Here is a 20,913-nt window from a genome sequence, read left to right as displayed (position 1 = left end):
AACGGGTCACGTAGTATGGGTACGTTCCCATAGTTTTGGATAAATTGTGTTCATATGTTTAACTGCATAAGTTCTTATATCTTTATTACCCTACTGACAAGAAGGGACTATTTTGCTCGCATATGTAAGTTTGTTTATATATATGGGTTTTCAGAATTTGTGAAGATCTCTGTATAAAAATGAAAGTAGTGTTAGTTACATTATAATTCAAGAACGGCTGAACCGATTTGACTGAAATTTGCAGCTTAGAATCAGAAGACGGACATCGTATACTTTTTATCCTCTTTCTGTTTTTTTTTATCTTAATTCCGCGCAGATGCAGTTACGGGTGAAAGTATCTCATATAACTTCGGTAGAAAGGCCAAAGGATTCTTTTGACATAAATTACTTCGCGGTCAACAAAAAAAAACAGTTTTTTTTCCCACCAAATCGTTCTATCATTTGTCATTTGTATCGTACCATGGTAACATTGATAATATTTATTATCTATCCTTTTTTATCATATGTAAATGGTATAGTCTTACCTTCTCTTGCAAACCACTGGTCGATTAAATGTGTACATAATATTACGGTACAATAATTTGGTTTTTACAATAATAAGTAATAAAGTACAAGCTTATTTGAATTGCGGGCAATATTTGCTTTGTCAGTGTTGTGTGGTTGCTTCTACACGTGTATTGAAGAGCGTGCGCACGCGCAAATATATTAAAATGTATATGAAATTTGAATTTATAGATCATAAAAAACATTTGCTTCATATAGTCCTAAATCAGAGTACAGTACGTTAAATTTTACTACTTAATAACTATTAAATTGACTGCCCTTAATTTCAAAATTAATTTGTTAACATCGTGTTATGTTATTAAAAATTGACGTTTTTTATTTGAAAGGAATTTGTGTCGTAGTTTTTGTTTTATAGCGTGTCTGATGTGTAGATCGTCAACTTGCTTACTCTAAACAATCCGCTATGTCGCTAAATGTACACCAAACTTATCCGAAATATTAATTTTATTCCCCAAAAATAGTTTAAAAGTATTGTTTTTATTTACTAGGCGATATACATAGAAGTAAGGTTAAATTTTCAAAACTTGTACATAAATAATTGTAATTTTTTTTCATTTACTAAGAAAGTAAATTAAATTGTCTGATCGTATTTAAGACAGACATTTTAGTTGCCTGTAATCCCATTAAGCTAACGTCGGTGTGAGCTTGTTAATGACGTCACAGGAGATAATGACTAGTCATCGATGACGTCATTACACCTGAAATGTTTCTTCTTCAATGGTACCATTGAATGTGGAATGTTACGTCATAAATGACGTATAATTGGATTCGTTCCGTAATCAACGATGTCATTGATGTTTCGACATTGGAAGTGGCATGTTAGTCTCTCCGTACACAATGCAGTGTGAATCTACAAAACTCGGCGATTCTAGTCGCTAAGCTTACGTAATACAATGTGACAGATGTTCGTACATTGGCCGTCCCCGACATATCGGGTCATCGCTAAAGAGAGTCGCTCACAACCTATTTGTCAAGATTGTGAAAAAAGTAGCAATTTTCAAGATGGCGGAGCAAATCTGTACAGTTGACATGTAGTCGCTATACTTGTACTGACCGAATAGACGATTCAACAGTATATGTACGAAACTGTACGATATTAGTTTGGACGATTTACGTTGCCTTGTGTACGAAGGGGCGATGTTCCTTACGTGAATGGAGATGACATGTGACATGATACGTGATGGTGCGTATGTCTCCGTCAGGTGGTGAGCTCGACAAACGGCGAGCTGGGGGCGGACGACCCGACGGCGGGGCACAGCAACACGCCCATCACGCAGCCCCATCACGAGGTCGACGTCGTTGACGACACCAAGTCAGTGTTTCAACTGTATGTTTTTCTTTTTTTTTTTCTTTTAGTTTTTACTTTTTTGTTTTTCAGCCAGTGCTACAAAGGACGTCGTTTAATTTCTTTTTATTTTTAATTTATTTTGTTTTTTTTTACTAATGTAAATATGTTTGTTTAGACTGTGTGACCTGTGTTCTCTTTTATTATTATTTATTTATGCTATACATATTTTTCATCTTTAAAATAAGGTATTATGGTTTTTATTCACTTTACATTTGTGGATGATAAATTATTATAACACCAAAATCAGCTATCAATTTAAACACAAGCAGACTCTGTAAATCGTCATGTAGGCAATCCGTTTATTCCAGGTGTTGCTGTTTCTTCAAGCGCAAAAAGAAGAAGTGCGCGGCGCGCGCGGGCAAGTGACGCGTGTGCACGTGACCCGCGCACTAGCCCCGCCCCCCGCCACGCCCGACACGCCCCCAGCTCCACCCCCGCCACGCCCACACACTGCGCACTGCCATCCACCATCTCACACACAGTACATCTACGAATACGAACGAATATTCGGACATATCTGTGATTCGTTATCCATTTTATTACTCACATCCCCAACATTTGATATCTTAAGTCAAAGTATTGTACACATTTCTTTGGATTTGATAGATAGGACTATATAATAAGTATTCAGTTCTCATTGAAAATAACAATCACACGTTTAATGTCCATTTCGATTTCGCTAATACTCACTTTTTATTTATTCCTTTTGAAATACATCGTGATGTGTTAAGCGTGTGTTTTTGAATGTAGATTGGTCGATTGTGACGTCACTTTCACTTTGACTACATCGATTGCGATCCAAATTATACGCTGTTACAAGTAAAAATATAAACTTTAAACATTTCATTTCAAATTTGGTTAAATTATAAGTTATCCAAATAATACAATTTTACTCATAATTTAAAAAAACCCTAAAGGGTTCTGTACCTTGGAAGGGAAAACGGAACTTCTTCAGGATCACTTAGTTGTCCATCTGTCTGTGTGTCAAGACCATTTTTCACAGGAACGCGTAGAGGTATCAATCTGGAATTTATATCAAGTACTCAGGTCTACTACTGTACTGCCAGGTCTACTGTCCCTTGGTGTTGTGAAAAATCAAACTTCTAAGCAAACGCAATCATAAGATACAGTTTACGTCGCAAATTTTCGACACTCGCAAGGCAATTAAAACCTACAGGGTATTTCCCGTAAACTCAGAATATTGAAATTTAGTACGAAGCAACGTCTTATACCACAGATAAAGGAAAAATTGCAAAAAACCCTAAATTTTACTAATTAGAGGTTTGTACGGAACACTTTATGCTTACGGCTTCGTACTTTTTACAAGTTTATATTTTAATTTGAAACAGCGTGTACTTTTATTTCTTATTACATTATTTATCGTAGCTTTGGATGGCAGTGTCAAAATCAACTCCACGTACTATGCTACTCCGATCATTTCCTTGCGCTTAGTATAATCAAATTTATCCGACATCTGTCATTGTGACATCTGTCATCGTGACATTCGTCATCGTGACATCTACGTGTGAATAAAGACTTATGACTGTTGTAAACTATTGCTAGTTTAAAATAAATCAATTTTAGAGTTATTCAATGGAAATGTTATCATATTATATAACCACTTATTAAAATCTGAATAATGTAATTTTTATTTTCAACACTAGCAATAAGTATGTCCCAATTAATGGCTGAAATGATATAGATAACTTGCGTATTTATTGAAAGGGCAACACTGTCTTGCATCACATGATCTTTTACTATAACTTGTAGCAGCTAGAGAATGACATATTAAATACATTAACGTATTAACAAACTTTATCTTTTATTTCATATGTATATACAGTCGGGGACTTTTATTTCCTACCCACGGTGAAATGTCACGACCAATGTAACTCAAACAAGGATATTTGTGACAGAGAGAAGTGCAGCTGCTTTGGTTTGGTCTCTCGGAAAATACGTAAAACCTACATAGAAAATGGCATAAAAAAATAGAATATGACAGCCACAGTAAAAAAGGATCTTGTGACACTTTTTGACATTGACAGGAGGGCGCTAGTGAGCTGTCATAATTTAGTCAGACTTATGCCAACGGGTCAGATATCCTTGTCGGTCTATATGTATGTATATGTGGTTAGTTGTGACATTTTACTTTATGATATAAGTGGGTAGGGAAATTAATTCTTTGACTGTATTTGTGTGAGTGCTATACCCTATATATAAAAATAAGTAAAAAAAAAGATGGAATTTGTATTTAATTGTAATTACTGTTATGTAAAGTTCACTACAGGCGATGCTTTGAGCATTACCAAGTTGATGTAAATGAATATTTTTTTGCCACGGATATATAGTGATATATTTATTTACAATACCGTGAGTTTGCACTGCGGAAACATACACATAAAACATGTTGAGACATCTGTCTCTCAATAATGGAATAGAAAATATATTTGACTTTTTAATTGTTGGTAGAAATATTAGTATCGCAACATGTTTTATCGTAAATGTTTCGATAGTGTGAACGTACGGTAAACAGTGTTTGGCTATTGCTAGTAAATTATCCTCATTTCTTATATATTGTAAAAACAAATTATTTGGTCAAGTTTTATTGAACCGTTTTCGGTTACTAATAAACCGCGTTATGTAAATACATATGTATTTCGATTTATCTCTGGCAGTATTAGAATTATTCATAAAAGCAATTTAGATAGATTTGATAAAATATTGTCATTTGAGAAAATTTTAAATTGCCCTGTTATGTATACATAAGCCTCGGTGCGTTCACAGATTACGTATTTTACCAATTATATACAACCAAGTATATAAGCAATGTTCTATGTATTACTTCTTATCAGCTTACGATCATTTCCCTTTGTTTTGTATGAATTTTATCTTTAGGGAAATTATATATTGTTAAAATTAAAAGTAAAAAAAAAACTATTCTAATTTCAAAATGATTTTGACAGTTAATTATTTGTTTATGCTAGCGCAAGTTTTTTTTAATATTATCGCAGTGTGGTCTTTAGTGCCAGATTTGTTCATCGAATTGGAATCAGCTCAGATAAATCTAGTCTTCACAGATGTTACTACTATTGCATTCAATAGTTGCAAACACTCGTCTTACTTCCATATAGTCATGGATTGTATAGAGAGGAGATGATAAGCATATAAAAAAGATAATTTCAAATTTTTGGTATATTTTTGTTATGGTTTTGCAATATTTATGTCAAAATTTATATATTGACATATTTTAAATTTGGAATAAATATTGCGTACATTTACGTACACGTCCGTATTCCACCACAGACGCTGACAGACTGATAGGCCACGCCCACTTTTCAATTGTCGGAATTTAGTCACAAGTCACAGTGTAGTTGCTTACGTCATCTCCTCTATATGTCCTAGTGTTGTACTATCGTGCCTTTCAAATATCGATATTTCGTGTTGCTTTTCGTATATCAATGGGGAGTGGGTGGCGATGCTTTTTTTGTGTTCCCGTCCGTAGAGAGTTATTTTATTTTCATCTTACTATCGATTTATTTATTTTATAATGGGACGAGAGATAATATCGGCAGTGTCTGAATACGTAGACGGTCCATTCCATGTTTATTGGGAGAAATCTTCAAATTGGTACAGATGTTGGCAAATGACTTTACAATTAAACATATTTGTATCAACCGTGGGTTTCTGGGACTAAAATCTCCGTTGAAAATTATAGGCATGAAGATATGTTTTATACAGATATTTAGGTCTCAGAAACACGATTAATGCAGTTCAAGCGGAGATTCTAGAAATTGTTTAAATTTTGTCATTGGTAAATTTTGTAATAGCGCCATCTTTCGTCAGTACATTTTGCCAGTCTACAACCGCCGTAGTTCGCTTTGTCCCATTCGATTAGTCTTCGATACATTTTCTTAAGTCCTGTGAGTTCTCTAAATCTGTGTAATTATTATATTTTTTTTGTTACATAAGTAATGATTTACCATAATGTAGTTTTGTGGCTATTTACTAAGTTTGAATGTTGTGGGGTGTCTGTTGTGTATCGCTGGGGCCTGATTACATAATTACAAAAAAAAATATTTTGCTTTCTTTTGATTAACGGTAGTCATATTTATTTTAACAAACTCGAATGAGCCAAGTTTAGTCTTTTTTTTCATTAAGCTTATATTAGTAAAATGATAGCAAGGGAAAGAGTACAATATTTTGATATTTTTTACGGATGTAAAATATAAAAATCAATTTTTTTTTGTATATCCATTCCTTAGTAAACATTATTTTTTAATTCATTGCTAATGTCTATAGATAATTCACATCACTATTTTAATCAGATTGCTCTGGTTTTTTTTATTGAAGATTTAGTTTCAATTTTCTAAAGATTTTATTAAGTAATTATCCCGGCAATTCTCTAGACATTTTTAAATTAGTGCCCCAGTGTTGCGCACAGACTATAACCTAACTTTAGTTATGTTTTAAGTCATTGAAGTGAGCTCAGTTAGGTAGGGCCCCGCATTGTCGGCTCCATTCCTATAGTGTTGACATGTCTATCTTTATTTATGTATATGTAATTTTTTAGGTTATAAGTCGCTGATATAACCCGATTCGATAACTACGCAATAACTTTAATCGTAAGGCAGTTTGGACAGTGTCGATTAAACCGTCATTTTCCACTGGAAAGAAACATATAGCTGTCTTTGTTCTTTTCAAAGAGAATGAAAGAGATGGCTATATTGTATAATTCAGTGGAAATACGGTATGGATGAAGTCGTTATACAAAAAGTGCAATAATATGTGTATGAAGAGATACGATTTTTCTAGAATTTGTTTCTAACGGCTTGAGACGCGACAAGACTGACGTGTATTGTGTTTCAAATAGGAATGTATACATCAATGATTATTTTGTTAAAAGTCGCTAGAAAAGTATAGATTCCAACAAAAAATAATTGCTACATATGACGTCACAAAATGGCGCAGATTGATGGACGTTCTTATTTGAAATGCGCTATATATCTCGTAGGAATTCGCTGCCTCTGACTCTTGTCAATTCATATTATACTATTGTATTATTGGAGCTAGATTATAAAAAAAATGTCTTAGTTAAAGGCTAAAAAAAGATTTGTCGTTTTTTTTCTTTTTATAATAAGTCTTGCGGTTAGTGTCGTTTTGTTTACTGGCATCTATGAAAGAAAGTAAACGCAATAAACATCCGAACAAGTCAATTAATGGAAATGCAACGAAAATAGTTACATATTTCAGAGATGTAACTTTTTTCGTCGTATAATTTGAATACTAGCAAGGCAATCCTAAGTCAAAAGCAGCTTCTTGTAATTCCTAAATTCTTTACTTTCTATGTCAAAAAGAAATAAAAATGAACTTCTGCTTTTCGATTCACGTGGCGTGGGATATATTTACTTTGAGGGGAATTTTCACAACGATTTTCGGTTCTTCGAGGAAATCTTGGGCGAAGGGGAAAAGTTTCGATGATTATAAGGCCTATATAACACTATAAAAAGGTTTATGAATGATTGTATACGTAAGTCAGTTGGAATTAAATCAAATGTTGGAGCGCTCTTGCATAGCGGATCCAGGGTTTAGGGGATTTTCACATCTCTTTCATCATCATCACGTGCACTAAACTGGGGGTTTCGTTGATGTGATAAAAACGTAGAGCCATTAAAAGAATAATAAAAAAATTATTAAGTTTAACATACGTTTGTTTTAGAAGAATTCAGATAACATTTCCTTGAGCCCTTGAACCCATGGATCCGTCAGAGCTTAGGGTATTATTCAATGAAGTTTATTATTATATAATTTCATTTTTTAATACAAATCAAGTTGAGTGATAAGTGCACGACCATTATTCCATAGTCTGAATTGATCCTAAGAAGGTAATTTGGAAGGTAAGGTAATGGTTAGATTGGAAGACAATCTTTACGGAATGTTGATTGAGAACTAGTGTAGGTTATATATGTATAGACTGAAGGTTAATACTTCGACTATATTGAAGATATCAGTTTGTAAGTTTGTTCGTGCATAGTTGTGGGTGTTTATATATACTTGAAAATATGTCTATAGTATGCGGGGTTCATGTTTAAAAACAGATGTTGGAAATACGAATTACGTCTACGGTTTTATACAAAATGGCGGATGAACACGCCCACGATGAATCTATCGGCATTTTAAAATTTAAAAGGACTTAACCATCACAATTATTCCCCTTCTATGTATTAAATTTATTAAAAAGAAACTAAATTACATGTTGTATCGTTTTCATATATATTTAGATAAAAAGGTATAGAAAATTCAATTAATTACAAATGAAAAATTGAAAATCGTTTTTTGTTACTTAAAATTATTATAAACGAAATATTTCTCTTGTTAAATAGTTGATTCAAATATTGTAAATTTGCAGTGTATTCGAATATTAACACGTGTAAGTCTTGAAAATCATTTCGAACGATACTTTGTACCTAATTGTTACTTTGTATTTGCTAGATAGACTATGAAATTAGATCGGTATAGAAAAATGTGATCTCTAACCAAAAAGGTTTGAATTTGTACTGTGTAAGGAGGCGGACTCCGCCCCCGCGGAGAAAGGCCCCGCCCCCACAGAGCGTGGCTCCGCCCCCAAAGAATAAAGGGTGTTAGCTTTATAACAATTCGGCACCGACTTATTACGTTTTACACTTTAAATATTGGCGTATAAAATTGCAACCGAGTGTTTTCCGGTACATTGAAATGTGCCGGTCTCCATACTGCCTAGATAATTTAAATTATGATTTGCAAAGAGTTCGCTTACGACCTCAAGTGGGTAAACTGACCCGCGGGTCTTTTGACCTCTAGCTATTAACTTATGTATTATAATACATGATGCTTTGGAAACTGAATTGAATTCTTATTGTTAAGTATAAAAGTATAAATAAATAAATATTTGATTATTATTATAGAAACAGTCTCAGTGTTTATTTTTCTCTGTAACATGTAAAAATATTTGCGTATGCAATTTGACTTGTATTCAGTTAAGGTCACAACTGTTCAAAAATACGAAAATATTTGTTAACTCATAATTAAATAAAGCTTATTATAAGATGTTTGTTTTATTTTTTTCTTGTGATTTTTCAATATTTTTCAGTCGGGATCCATTACTATGGGGGAAGAGAAGTTAAAGAAGAAAAAAACAATTCATAAAATGTAAAATTTATTTTTAATAAACAGTCTCATTCCAACGGCTCTTAAAACAATGCAATAGATTCGAAGGAATAAGAGCAAAAATAATCAAAGCCTTATTCAAAATCATTATCAAACTAATTCTGACGATCGGAACATAATCAAAGAAATACTTAATATTAACTTATTATCAACAAAATTAAACCTAAATAATTGTATAATGTATATGAAAATATATTAATTTGGAATAAAAATAAATATCCAATAATTATGCAAACAATACGCAATAAACCGATCTGGTCAAAAACTAAATCTAAAATAAAAAAAATTATAATATGCACCTACAGATAACAAATGGACCAAAGTTCGACTTAAAACTAAACATTGCGAAACAAATAGCGCGATAAAATATTTTTAAAATGGGAAAATACATTCAAGAAAATGTAAAAAAAAAATATATGGAATTAAAATTCGTGACGTCACATCTCGCTCCATTTTCTCAGGACAAAAATACCGAGATACGATATAACATCGTAAACTTTATTAGTCAATTTAATATTCGTTTATATTTCCACTGACAACGAAACTTTTGACTTCGCTATGATTCCTCGCGTCATGATCCACTTCCTCAATAACTAAATCTTCATTTTTCACCGGCACTGGAGGGAAGGAGTTCAACAATTCCCCCAACTTACGTGTCGTCGCTAACAAGGCATCATTTATAACACCAATATCAAACATTTTAGGTTCTAATTTTGTATCAATCTTACGGAAATTTTCATAATTATCCTCTTTAACAATAGAAAGATAATCTTTGCCGTCTTCGTAATCAAATTCTAGTTTTTTCATACGTTTTTTGAGGTTCGGTGGCCAATCTTCGTCTATGGGTAAGTCGCGGTATCCTCCGGGTAGTTTGCTTTCGAAGCTCTTGACCAGCTGGTAGTCGTGGTCAAGTGGCGGCCGGTTGAATGTCAGCAGTTCATCCATATTCACTTCTCCATCATCAACTACTGTTTCCTCGAGGTGCATTTCTACAAAGAAAAGGAATTGTTAACATAATAAGTCAAATATTAGTAAAGACCTCAAAATTTGTTAAGTCGAAAAAATATTGTCGTTGTTACACACAAATATTCATTATTTCGAATTATTTAGACTATATTTCCCTTGATATAAAGATTCTACCGTAATTGATTTTAATAATCTACTTCACAAATCAATTAAAAAAAAACTTTTTTTTCTTTTAAAATAATTGCATTAAAACAGATTTCACTGCCACCACTCATAGTCATTTAATATTACTTATCAAACCCTTAGTGCAGATATAGTATGACAAGTTACTCCATTAGATGCCACTAAAGAAATTTGACTTTAGAAATTTGTAAAAGCCGTAATGAGTTGCAATAAGTAATTCATAAAAACCTATGAAAGAAAACAACCAAAGAGGACCAAACTAAATATTCTAAAACTGAGTTCTTACAAGTATACTTCAAAAAGCTTGTAAATACAAAGAAAATCATTTAAATATGAATCAGTTTTGCGTTCAAACAAAGAGCAATGTCATATAATGTCAAGGACGCTGCAGTGCGAGAGGGGGTAGGGGGGGGAGGGAGGAGGAGGTGAAGTGGCAAGGGGGGGGCGTTGCAGGGCGTCGTACTCTGTACTACAGTTAAATTGGATTATTATTATTGAGTTAAGTTAAGGATACTTTTAATATAATGAAGTTTGAAGGTAAAGTATCTTAGTGTAATTGAAAGATAAATTTAACAGTAGGTTTCCACTGACGAAATATTTTTGCCCTATCATTATTTTTTCCAGTGGAAACTAAAGGTTAGCTAAATGAGTCACGATTGGAACATTAATCTATAATAATTTATCGGTTTTTGAGATAAATTTAATTTTAAACTTACTAACTTGACTGTCAAATTGCAAGTTTATAGAAAACAAACTGTTGCCTGCGACTCCGTCCGCGTAGATATATAAAAAAAACTGAATATATAGAGAAGTGAAATAAAAAGCATCTCTGCAAGGCTTTATGCCTTGAAAAAAAAAAGATAAATAATATCCTATGTCCGTCTCCTGGCTCTAAGCTACCTCCTTACCAATTTTTAGCTATATCGGTAAAGCCGTTCTTGACTTATAAATAGTGGAACTAACACGACTTTCTTTTATATATATAGAGATAAGAATTTCAAAAGTGTTATATATAAGTCTGATAAATTTTTCCAAGTTTTATTTCAAACATCCAAAGGTTTTTGTACAAAACATTCATAATAGACTCTTCGTTTAAGTATTGCGAAAAGAGTGTTAACAAATATTACATATAAAATTGTTATTTTAAATCAGTTTTTGTTACATTTTGATTGTTACTTTGATTCCATTATTCGTTTCGCTTTCACCATTTATCTTGGCGTCACGGTTTTGCTTTAGATTTACGTAACTGAATTTTACTTAACTACAGTTATCAAATAGTGTACGTAATCTTTTCAAAACTTAAACAGTTTTTTATTAATTACTAACAACGCTTGTCAGTATTTTGTATAAAATATATAATATCAACGGAGATTTTCGTCTCAGAAACCCACGGTCAATGGCTGAGTAACCGTAAATGACTGACCGTGGGTTTCTGAGACAAAATCCCCGTTTAAAACATTGTTATCTCTGTTTTGTCAAAGACAATGAGAGGGATGACGATATGTGTCATACAGAGAATTTGGTCTCAAAAATCAATGGTATGTGCCTTAAAATTTCTTCATCTTACTAATATTATAAATGCGATTGTTAAGATGAATAGATGTTTGTTAGAAGGTATCTTCAAAACGACTGAATGGATCTCGCTGAAATTTTGCATACTAACTAATTAATTTATTTTTTTAATACCGCGCGGACAGAGTCGCGGGCGACAACCAGCAGAGTGTAAAGTACAGAAGAAGGTAAAGTATGAATTGACTTACTGTTAGTTGCGGAGAGCAAGGCGCGTGTGATGGCGTGCGAGTGCGCGTGCGCGTGCGCGTGCGCGGCGGCGGGCTGGTCGTTGCGCGGGCGCAGCTCGTCGCGCACTGAGGGCAGCGCCACCAGCGCCACAGACAGCAGCAGCACCAGCAGGCAGGTCGCCGGCTGCGCTGTCTTACTGCTTGTGTTCGTTGATACACCAGTCAACACACTCTGTAATATTCAATCATTTCATTATACGTCCAGTTTTAACCCTTATTACCCTAGAGTTTCAATTTTGATACCAATCTTTTAAACCGAATGTTCACATTACTATTAGCTTTTTTTATAGGTTGGCTGTACCTATTTTACTGTTGTATCTGTTCTCTTCAACGAAATTAAAAAACAAATTTCATTATTATTTTATTTTATCAAGCAAACACAGTAATATTAAAACTAAATCACTTGCGTATGTAAATCAGGCTACTAAGGGTTAATGTCTCTCTATCTCACTCTTACTCTACCCAACCATTTGCTATGAGGAATGAATGAGAAGGAGATAGGAATTTGAGGTGATGCATTGAAAGGGGAAATATACTTCGTCGATTAAAGGTACGCATTTGAAATTGCAGTTTTTTCCGCGGACTTTTGACTTAGACAAATTATATTTATTTTAATCAATAACATTCTTATCGATTAATATAAATAAATTACCGGTTGCTATTAGTTCACTATTTAACCACATCAAATTAACTTATTTTTTTCTCCCAATAAACTAATATTCCTAATCAATATTAACGACAAAACAAACTGAATATAAATCCAATAACAATTTAAAATGTTAGCTTATATTTGTATAATCAAAAGAAAAACTTTCTATGCACTCAAGAACTGGAAATGGCTATGCTATTTACATTCTAATAAGCCCTTAAGCGTTCGCGTTTCTTTTTTCGAGCAGTTTGCATTATTCATATACCCACAGACGTTTGCTCGAATAAATCGTTTCCAGTAGTTAATGCAATCAGTGCAAGCCACTTCTAGCCCGGTCTAGACACTTGTACGACTCTGTTTAACAGGATAAAAAAACTTACAAAAGTCTTTGTTACTTTCTTACAACGATAAAAACAGACTCGACTCGAGAAAAGAATGACGTTAAGTCTAGAGTTTTTAACAACTTCTACTTTATTTAGATTTTTTGTAGTTTTAAATACAAATAACAAACAAAATCATTTGATTTTGTTTGTTATTTTGTCCGTGCAGTTTGCAATATGATAAAAAGTCTTATTACAGCAATCTGCAGCTATCTGCAGTCTGTCATTTTATAAAATTACGTTTTTTTTGTTTTTTTTTATATCATAAGGTGGCAAACTTGCGAGCGGCCACCTGAAATCGCTGAAATAGCGAAGTGACCGATGCCCATAGACATATGCACGCAATTGCATATGCGTTGCCTACATTTAATCGACGGAGAAGAGGATGCACAGAAAGAAAAAAATGTATCCTCTCATCCGGAAAGCCCACTTCCTCTTACCATCCTTTCCTTATAAGAAAAAGGGTGGGAAGGAAAGGAGGACTAAATTAGGCCTCCGGGACGCACACTTCAGACGAAACGCGGAATTGCTTCCACTTGACGCTTGTCTTCTGTGTGGTCGTGGTATTTCACCGGGCGAGCCGGGCCAATTCGTGCGAAGATGTTAAATCGGGCTCTACCACTGTTGAGTACGAGTAGAACGAGTACGTAGTAGAATTAGGAATTACTGTAAGGAAATACTTCTAGAATCAATAATAAATTTAATTAGAGATAAGTACAATATTAAATTTATCTTTACGTCTTTATCATAAGTATTGATAAGTAAAAAAACATTTCCGTATATAAAAAAAAATTAACAGATGATATTTACAATATTTAAACGATTTCCTATAGTATGTGGCTCTAGAGATTTATTTTTATTTTCTATTTCTTTTGTAAATCTCAACTGTGTTTAAAGCCTATAATAAAATTTCATTATAAAATATGAACAGTGACCAAAATTGTATTTTCGTATCGAGTAAACCCAACATCCGAAATTATGCAATAGCTTTTTGTTTAAATGTGCAATAAATTTGAGAGGGACAATGCGAGTCACGAGAGCTGAATGAACGATAAGCGAACGAACACGAAACTGCGTTCGGAAACATTCAATGTTAAATTTAAACTCAACTCGCTCTGTTAATATCGAGTAAATACTTCATTTAAAATATGAATTCGAATTTCAAAACGTAAATTAACTGTTAAAAATTTCCGAACGTATTAAATCGTAAAAACTATTTGAATTTCGTAAAGTTTAAAAACTTTTTGGACCTTTTGGTACGTTTTCTTAAGAAATTTCTTAGTAAAATCATGTTCCACTTACTAACAACGGTAGCAAAGAATTTTTATTCTTAACGCACTATTAACTTGAGCTAGATTCTGTTTGATTAAAAAGTTTTCTTTCTAAAAAGTTAGCTTTTGAATTCGAATAAAATATCGCAAAGAAATCTTAATATTCTTTAAGGTAACATGACAAGCGATGCTAACTATTAGCTTTACAATAAGATCTAAACAGCGACTAGAATTTAGCGTATATATAATTCTTAACTGCTATAATTAGAAAAAACAAACACAAATACTGAATTTTTAAGCAACATTTTAGCTTAATAAAAATTTCCATCATACGCTTCAAACATCAAAGATATCTCGTTTCCCCGTTTCAATTTCTCGTTACTTTAATTGGGTCACTTTTATAACATTATTGACCCCTATTTCTGTTTTATTTCCTCGCCGGAGGGCGCGGTATCAGAACCTGGATACAATTTAATTATGTCCACCCACTTAGGATGATTAAATGTCGACTAAGGGATCTGACATATTCTAGTTATTGCCCGCGACTCCGTCCGCACGGAATAAAAAATAATTAGTAACTTATGTGTCCTTCCAGACTATGTTTTACATATAAATTTTAGCAAAGTACCATGCAGCCCTTTTGGAGATATATTCTAACAAACATTCATACATCTAAACACTCGCATTTATATTAGTAAGATTATTAAAAACTTTGTGCTGTCATATCGGTAGTTTAACAAAGGTAATTAAATTTTAGAACGTTTAAAGTTTCACCATTTTTTGCAAGTTTTCCGTTACATGTGTATTAGTCATTGTTTTTGGACTACTTATGGAGAGAAAGAGATTTCGGCTTTCATTTTGTTTAATCTCACTAATATTATATGAGCGTCGGTGGCTCAAGGGTCAAGCACTTGACTTGCAATCTGCAGGTCTTGGTTTCGAATCCCGCCATGTACCAATGTGTTTTTCGATTTCCGAATTTACATATGTACATTTATCCGACGTTCTTACGGTGAAGGAAAACATTGTGAAGCAACCTGCACATATCTGAGAAGAAATTCAAAGATATGTGTGAAGTCAACCAACCCGCACTTGGTCAGGCCCTCGCTGGGGACGTTTAGTGAGCTGATATTGATGAATATAATATTTGCGAAAGTTTAGATGGATGGATAATTGTCAGAAGATATCTCCAGAACGTCTGCATATATCACGATCAAATTTGGTACGAATGTAGAATATAGTCTGTAATAACACATAGACTACTAATTAAGTTTTTTTTTAAGTACGTCCAGACAGACAGCTAGTACAAGATTTTATAATATAAAAATATGAAATTTGTTGACCAGCTCATACAAAAATGTAGGTATATTATAAAATTTGTTTTTATAAACTAACGCAAAACTGATTCCTCCGTTATCGTCTGTGGGGTATTGAATAGCATCAATAATGTCATTTAATTTCCGTATCGTGTTCGAGCTTGGATCGGGAACATCACGTGAGAAATGCATTTTATATTACTTATCTACATTCTATCGGTTCAAAGGTAAATAATGGATATGCAATTTATTTGTACAATACTGGTAAATTGAATTTAAATGTAAACTTACCGTTGGTTTCCGAGATCAAAATCACGATTTAAAACATATTGTTATCTCTGTTTTGTAATGATAATGACAGGGATTACGGTATGTTTTGGTCTCAAAAACACACGGTTAGCCAAGTATGTATTTTTACTTTTTCATTGAAAATGCTTTCAAACACCAGTAATTTCGTATTCCTTTACCTACCTGTCCTTTAGCTACTAAGCTATGTATGTAATGCTTAAAGTCGTGGATTTGAATCCAGCCTTTTCGTTATGGTCACGAACCAAATATAAGACTAGCTTTGGACTTAGGTACCGAAGAATATTACTAAATAAAAAAAAAAAAAATTAAAATTTTTAGCTAGTAAAACTCACCTGTAACCTCTTCAACTGCGCTGATAGAGTTTGATTCTGCGACTGCAACAACTTGATCCTTCTCATCAATGTCTGGTTCTCCGCAGTGCATTGCTTCACTCTGATAAACATTCAAACTACTTATTGACCATTCTAATGTTAAGAAGAAAATCCGACACTGTGCCGGTGTACTGGCGCAACACTAGCTTTACTAATATATCGACGTTAGTGTCCCCTCACTAATCATTCTGACACTTGACTTTGTAACGAAAGCACGTCATTCGCGCCAAATGATTCTAACTAATAATGTCTAAAACTACAATTGTTAATAAGTAGAAATTTAATATTTAAAGAGTGAAATCTAATATGAATGAAATACGTCAGATTTAATGTCGAGTACTTTAATTTCAAATACAGGTTGTTGTAAAATTATGGTCAAGCAGAAAAATCAATCACAGAAAAATTATTTATTGCCAAAAATATGACTTCAAAACTACGGCAAAATACATGGTGAATTTGAATATTTTAAAGATGGTTCAAAATTTTTTTACTAGATCACACAATTTGGGACAATAGAATTCGTATGTAAATAACACAAACGTCTATAACACGACAAACAAACCTTGAAGGGACAATTGAATACACAAGGAAAATATAACGCAATATTTAAACCTATTATGAACGTCATTCAAAACTATATAAGAGGTTTCCATTTGTCATAATATATTTCTATTCTGTTTTAAAGTTTTATTTTAAAAAATTAAGCATGAAAAAAAAACTATTATTTTCTTGAATTATAAATTTAAAATACAAAATACACGAATAAAAAAAAATAAAAAAAACTTGAGTAACATTTCCGATCTTATAAAATTGAGTTAACAGCAAAAGCAAAAAATCCTTGTTTATGTACTAGTAAATTAATATGCGATAAAAAAAAGTAAAAAAATGTAAATTCAAGTATCAAGAGGTGTTGTTCTTACCTATCTTCAAGTCCGTCGACGTATTCCTTCTTGCGCTTACGGGAGTCCTGGGCGGATATCTTATTCCTGATCTTACGTCTGATCCTCTTCAGTTCCCTTTCTTCTTGTTTGGTGAGGGGATAGCTGGTGGGGAGGGATATCCCCTCTTTAGCCAGTAATCTCCTCTCCTCAGCTGTTAGGACCAGACGTGGGTAGCCATTCTTACCGTCGGGTAGTTTGCTCTCTTTAGGATCATCATCATCATCACTTCTATCACTACCGGAATCGTCTGATGAAGATATTTTAGATTTAGCTATAGAAAGAAAATTGCCTGAAAATTTCGCTTAAGTTTATCAATTTTAACCAGAGTTTTTCTAAATCTTGATTTTTTTGTTATGTCTTTGAAATCAGTTAATGTATTTGAAAAGTGTCATAATTTCACTTTTAATCTTACTATTATAAATGGATGGGTGGATGTTTATTTGAAGGTATCTCCAGAACGGCTGCATGAATCTCCATGAAATTTGGCATAAATATAGAACATAGTGTGGCAGAACACATAGGCTACTAATCAAGTTTTTTTTATTACGCGCGAAAGGAGTCAAGGGCAACAACTAGTCCTCATATAAATATAGGTGAAACATAGCTTTTACAAATTTTCAACAACTTTAATATTTTAGTAGCTACCCGTTTAACATAAACCTGACTGAACGGAGATTGAACTGTCATCGTATCCTTGATACGTGTTATTATGTGCAGCTCTAGATAGATATTAATAGAATGATATTTTCATAATATTATGAGATATAACATAGAGTTGTTACAATGTAAATACTGCAAACTAATTGATTTAAAACTTTTGCTTTGAACGTCTCTAATTGAATATAACTTTATTACATGTTCGTTCCAAATTTTAATTGATGTCCAATTAAAGTTTACAACTTTGAGACATTTTACTCATTTTTTTCTTTTAAATGGAAAGCTTGCTCTGGTTTTATATAGGTCATTATATAGTAAATTTAAAAGACATAGACAAGAATTTTAATTTAAATAAAATCAAGACCAATTAAACAAACAAATTTACATAATTTTTGCAATTAGACAATTTTAAAATTAAATTCAAAACCTAAAGATACGCTGAAATTTAATAAAAATTTGATACTATACATATTGGACTTATATTCACAGTGCAACGACCACAGTCATAAAACAATAGCCACGCGACCGAATTCAAACAATTACGGCCAATCAACGTGAACCAAACGAGTGGGGGAAATAAAAGTAACTCACCGCAATGATTGCTGCCGTGTTCGTACTCATAGTCCCGACGAGATTCCACTTTCAAATCCTGCAGTTTCCTTTGAGACAGCAAATTTGCTGCGGCAAGTTTTATATTAGACGCGTTCTTCAAATCAGATGCGTTAATTATTTTAATTGATTTCAAATCTTTCATATCCTTGATCGTAACTGGTAATAAGATCGACCTTGGATTACCAGCCATAGGAGCAACTCTTATAACTCGTCTCTGTGGTGCAACCGACTCCACAGGTTTAGAGTAAACTTTAGTCGGTTGCTGGTTGATAACCTGGATATTGGTGACTTTAAGCGGTTTCTGGGGTTGAGCTTTTACAACTAATTGTGGTTTTTGTACATTCACGGGTATACTGACTGCTGGTTTTTGGACTTTCGGTTTTATTGGAACTTGCGGAGTATGCGAGAGACGACGTTTTCTATTACCTTTGCCTAAAAATAACACAAAATAAATATACTGTCGAGCATAACATAGTAAATGTAATATCAATATGTCATATAAGTTTCAAATGACATAGTAAATATTTGTGTACACAGATACGAGTGGATAACCCAAGTTCAAGGGATATTAAAATAGATGAGGAAATTCACGCTACAGTGTGTTTCCAAAGTCATTTGAGTGACCTGAGCTTTCTGCATAATATATCTGTCTGGTAAAATCCCGCACGGAATACCCACGTCACACGGTAAGTCGCCATTTTGTTTCTCGCGTCTTACGAACTGGAACGTAACATTGTGATGAATCATCATTGAATTTTATTATGACGCGACGCAATATCACTAGATGATTGCGAAATTGAGCACATGCATATCCTCTTTCCGATTTTAATATAATATCGTTACAATAATATTGTAGGTACTTGATATAGAGAGTATTTAAAGTATCTAATAAAATACCAGTTATGTAAATACATATGTAAAGATATTAGGCATAAATATGCCTAATGTCTAAAATACTGGCGATTATAAGCGATTACGTTGTTTTTCGACAAGGTTAGTTTTTTTTTTTACTAAGTTACCGTTCTAATTTGGAATACACTTCACATGCAAATAAATCGATATAAAAATCATTTGCTGTTCGTTAGTCTCGCTAAAAGTCGAGAGCGGCTCAACGGATTTATCTTATCTTAGTCTTGAAATATTTGTGGAGGTGGAAGGTTTAAAAGGTGAGAAAAATTCGAATAATTGCTGGGAAAACCCTTCCAGTACCTTTTTTTTAATCCCACACAGACGGAGTCACAGGCAACAGCTAGATTTATTATAAAAATTACATCTACATTTACAATCGTAGATATATACTTATGAATATCTAAATAAATTCATTGTATTGTATCGTAGTGGCTTTCAATAGATATCCCTCAGAATACCATTGTCCATTTTATTCCAATTCACGCACAAAGGAACTCGAAGCCCAGTACAATTTATATTAATCGCAAACTCAATAACTGCAATATCCAGTGAGCCATAAAAAAATTGATTCGACTCAGAAAAAGTAATGCTTTTAAGCAATCATAGAAATATAGTGCTCTTAGAAATACCAATGAATAGAGTATCTTCAAAAGAAATTCAGGTAACGTAAGAAATAATATTAACTTTCCAATTTTTTTGCCTTTCACTAACAAAAAAAGGAAAGATATGAACTTTATTAATTCGTATTTTACTCACAAACTTCTTAACCTAATAAAAAATACCTACAGGGGATGCTCTTAAATTCTATTCTAAAGTGGGGTGTACGTATTTTATCGTACTTAAAGAATGTTTTTACTTTAGTAATAAATTAAAAAAAAGTATAGTTATGTACGTCCAATATAAGAACAGGTATGTCCTTGTGGACTAGTAATTGTAAGAGAGAACGGCTGACTAAATAATGACTCACCAGGGCTTTGGAATGGACTTTTGTTTATGAAGCCGGGCACGACGTTCTGTTCAAAGTGTACCATATCTATAGCATCTTCATGGATTTCAATGGATTCATTACTACTTGAATCATTGCCATCTTGTATGATCACATCTTGACTGTTCTCTGGGCTCATGGGTTCCAATGCTGGTTGTTCTTCTGCGTTGTTTTGAATGAGGTAAGGAGATAGTTCTTGCTCAAAATCACTGGAACAATGTTAGATTGTTAGAAATTTGCGTGATTCCTATTAGACTTTTGTGAATGAATTAAAAATAATTTCAAATAATTTAATAATGTTTTTTTAATCAAATAAAGTTCACTGTGTAGAACATAGGATTGGAACTAGTAAAGGAGCATGTTTTTATTTACCTAACCGGTAATTAATAACTTAAATAATGTAGGACACGGTGAACTTAAACGTATCAAAGTTTCTAAGGAAATATTTAA

General features: G+C 33.1%; 2 protein-coding genes across 18 annotated transcripts in view; one reads left to right on the top strand and one right to left on the bottom strand.

The window, feature by feature from the left end:
- Positions 1-4,015, top strand: part of gish (casein kinase I gish) — a 36,519-nt gene extending 32,504 nt beyond the window's left edge. For 8 of the 13 annotated variants that reach the window (XM_013314460.1, XM_013314459.1, XM_013314468.1 and 5 more), the window contains 2 exons: positions 1,767-1,891; positions 2,203-4,015. In XM_013314460.1, coding sequence (XP_013169914.1) covers positions 1,767-1,891; positions 2,203-2,278 — 201 coding nt within the window. In that variant the 3' untranslated portion in view covers positions 2,279-4,015. The remainder of the gene's footprint in view (positions 1-1,766; positions 1,892-2,202) is intronic. The other 5 variants (XM_013314467.1, XM_013314470.1, XM_013314465.1 and 2 more) reach the window with 3 other exon arrangements.
- A 5,072-nt stretch (positions 4,016-9,087) lies between these two features.
- LOC106119457 (uncharacterized) overlaps positions 9,088-20,913 on the bottom strand; it is a 19,707-nt gene continuing 7,881 nt past the window's right edge. For 2 of the 5 annotated variants that reach the window (XM_013314452.1, XM_013314455.1), the window contains exons 3-8: positions 20,446-20,672; positions 18,549-19,001; positions 17,280-17,589; positions 16,321-16,420; positions 12,025-12,235; positions 9,088-10,104 (exon numbers count right to left, since the gene is read on the bottom strand). In XM_013314452.1, the coding sequence (XP_013169906.1) occupies positions 9,626-10,104; positions 12,025-12,235; positions 16,321-16,420; positions 17,280-17,589; positions 18,549-19,001; positions 20,446-20,672 (1,780 nt within the window). In that variant the 3' untranslated portion in view covers positions 9,088-9,625. The remainder of the gene's footprint in view (positions 10,105-12,024; positions 12,236-16,320; positions 16,421-17,279; positions 17,590-18,548; positions 19,002-20,445; positions 20,673-20,913) is intronic. The other 3 variants (XM_013314454.1, XM_013314456.1, XM_013314453.1) reach the window with 2 other exon arrangements.

This window comes from Papilio xuthus, unplaced genomic scaffold (genome assembly GCF_000836235.2).
Source record: "Papilio xuthus unplaced genomic scaffold, Pxut_1.1 DF827461.1, whole genome shotgun sequence".
NCBI lineage: Eukaryota > Metazoa > Arthropoda > Insecta > Lepidoptera > Papilionidae > Papilio > Papilio xuthus.
The sequence above is the reverse complement of the archived record's forward strand: the minus strand, read 5'-3'. Positions and strand labels throughout refer to the sequence as shown.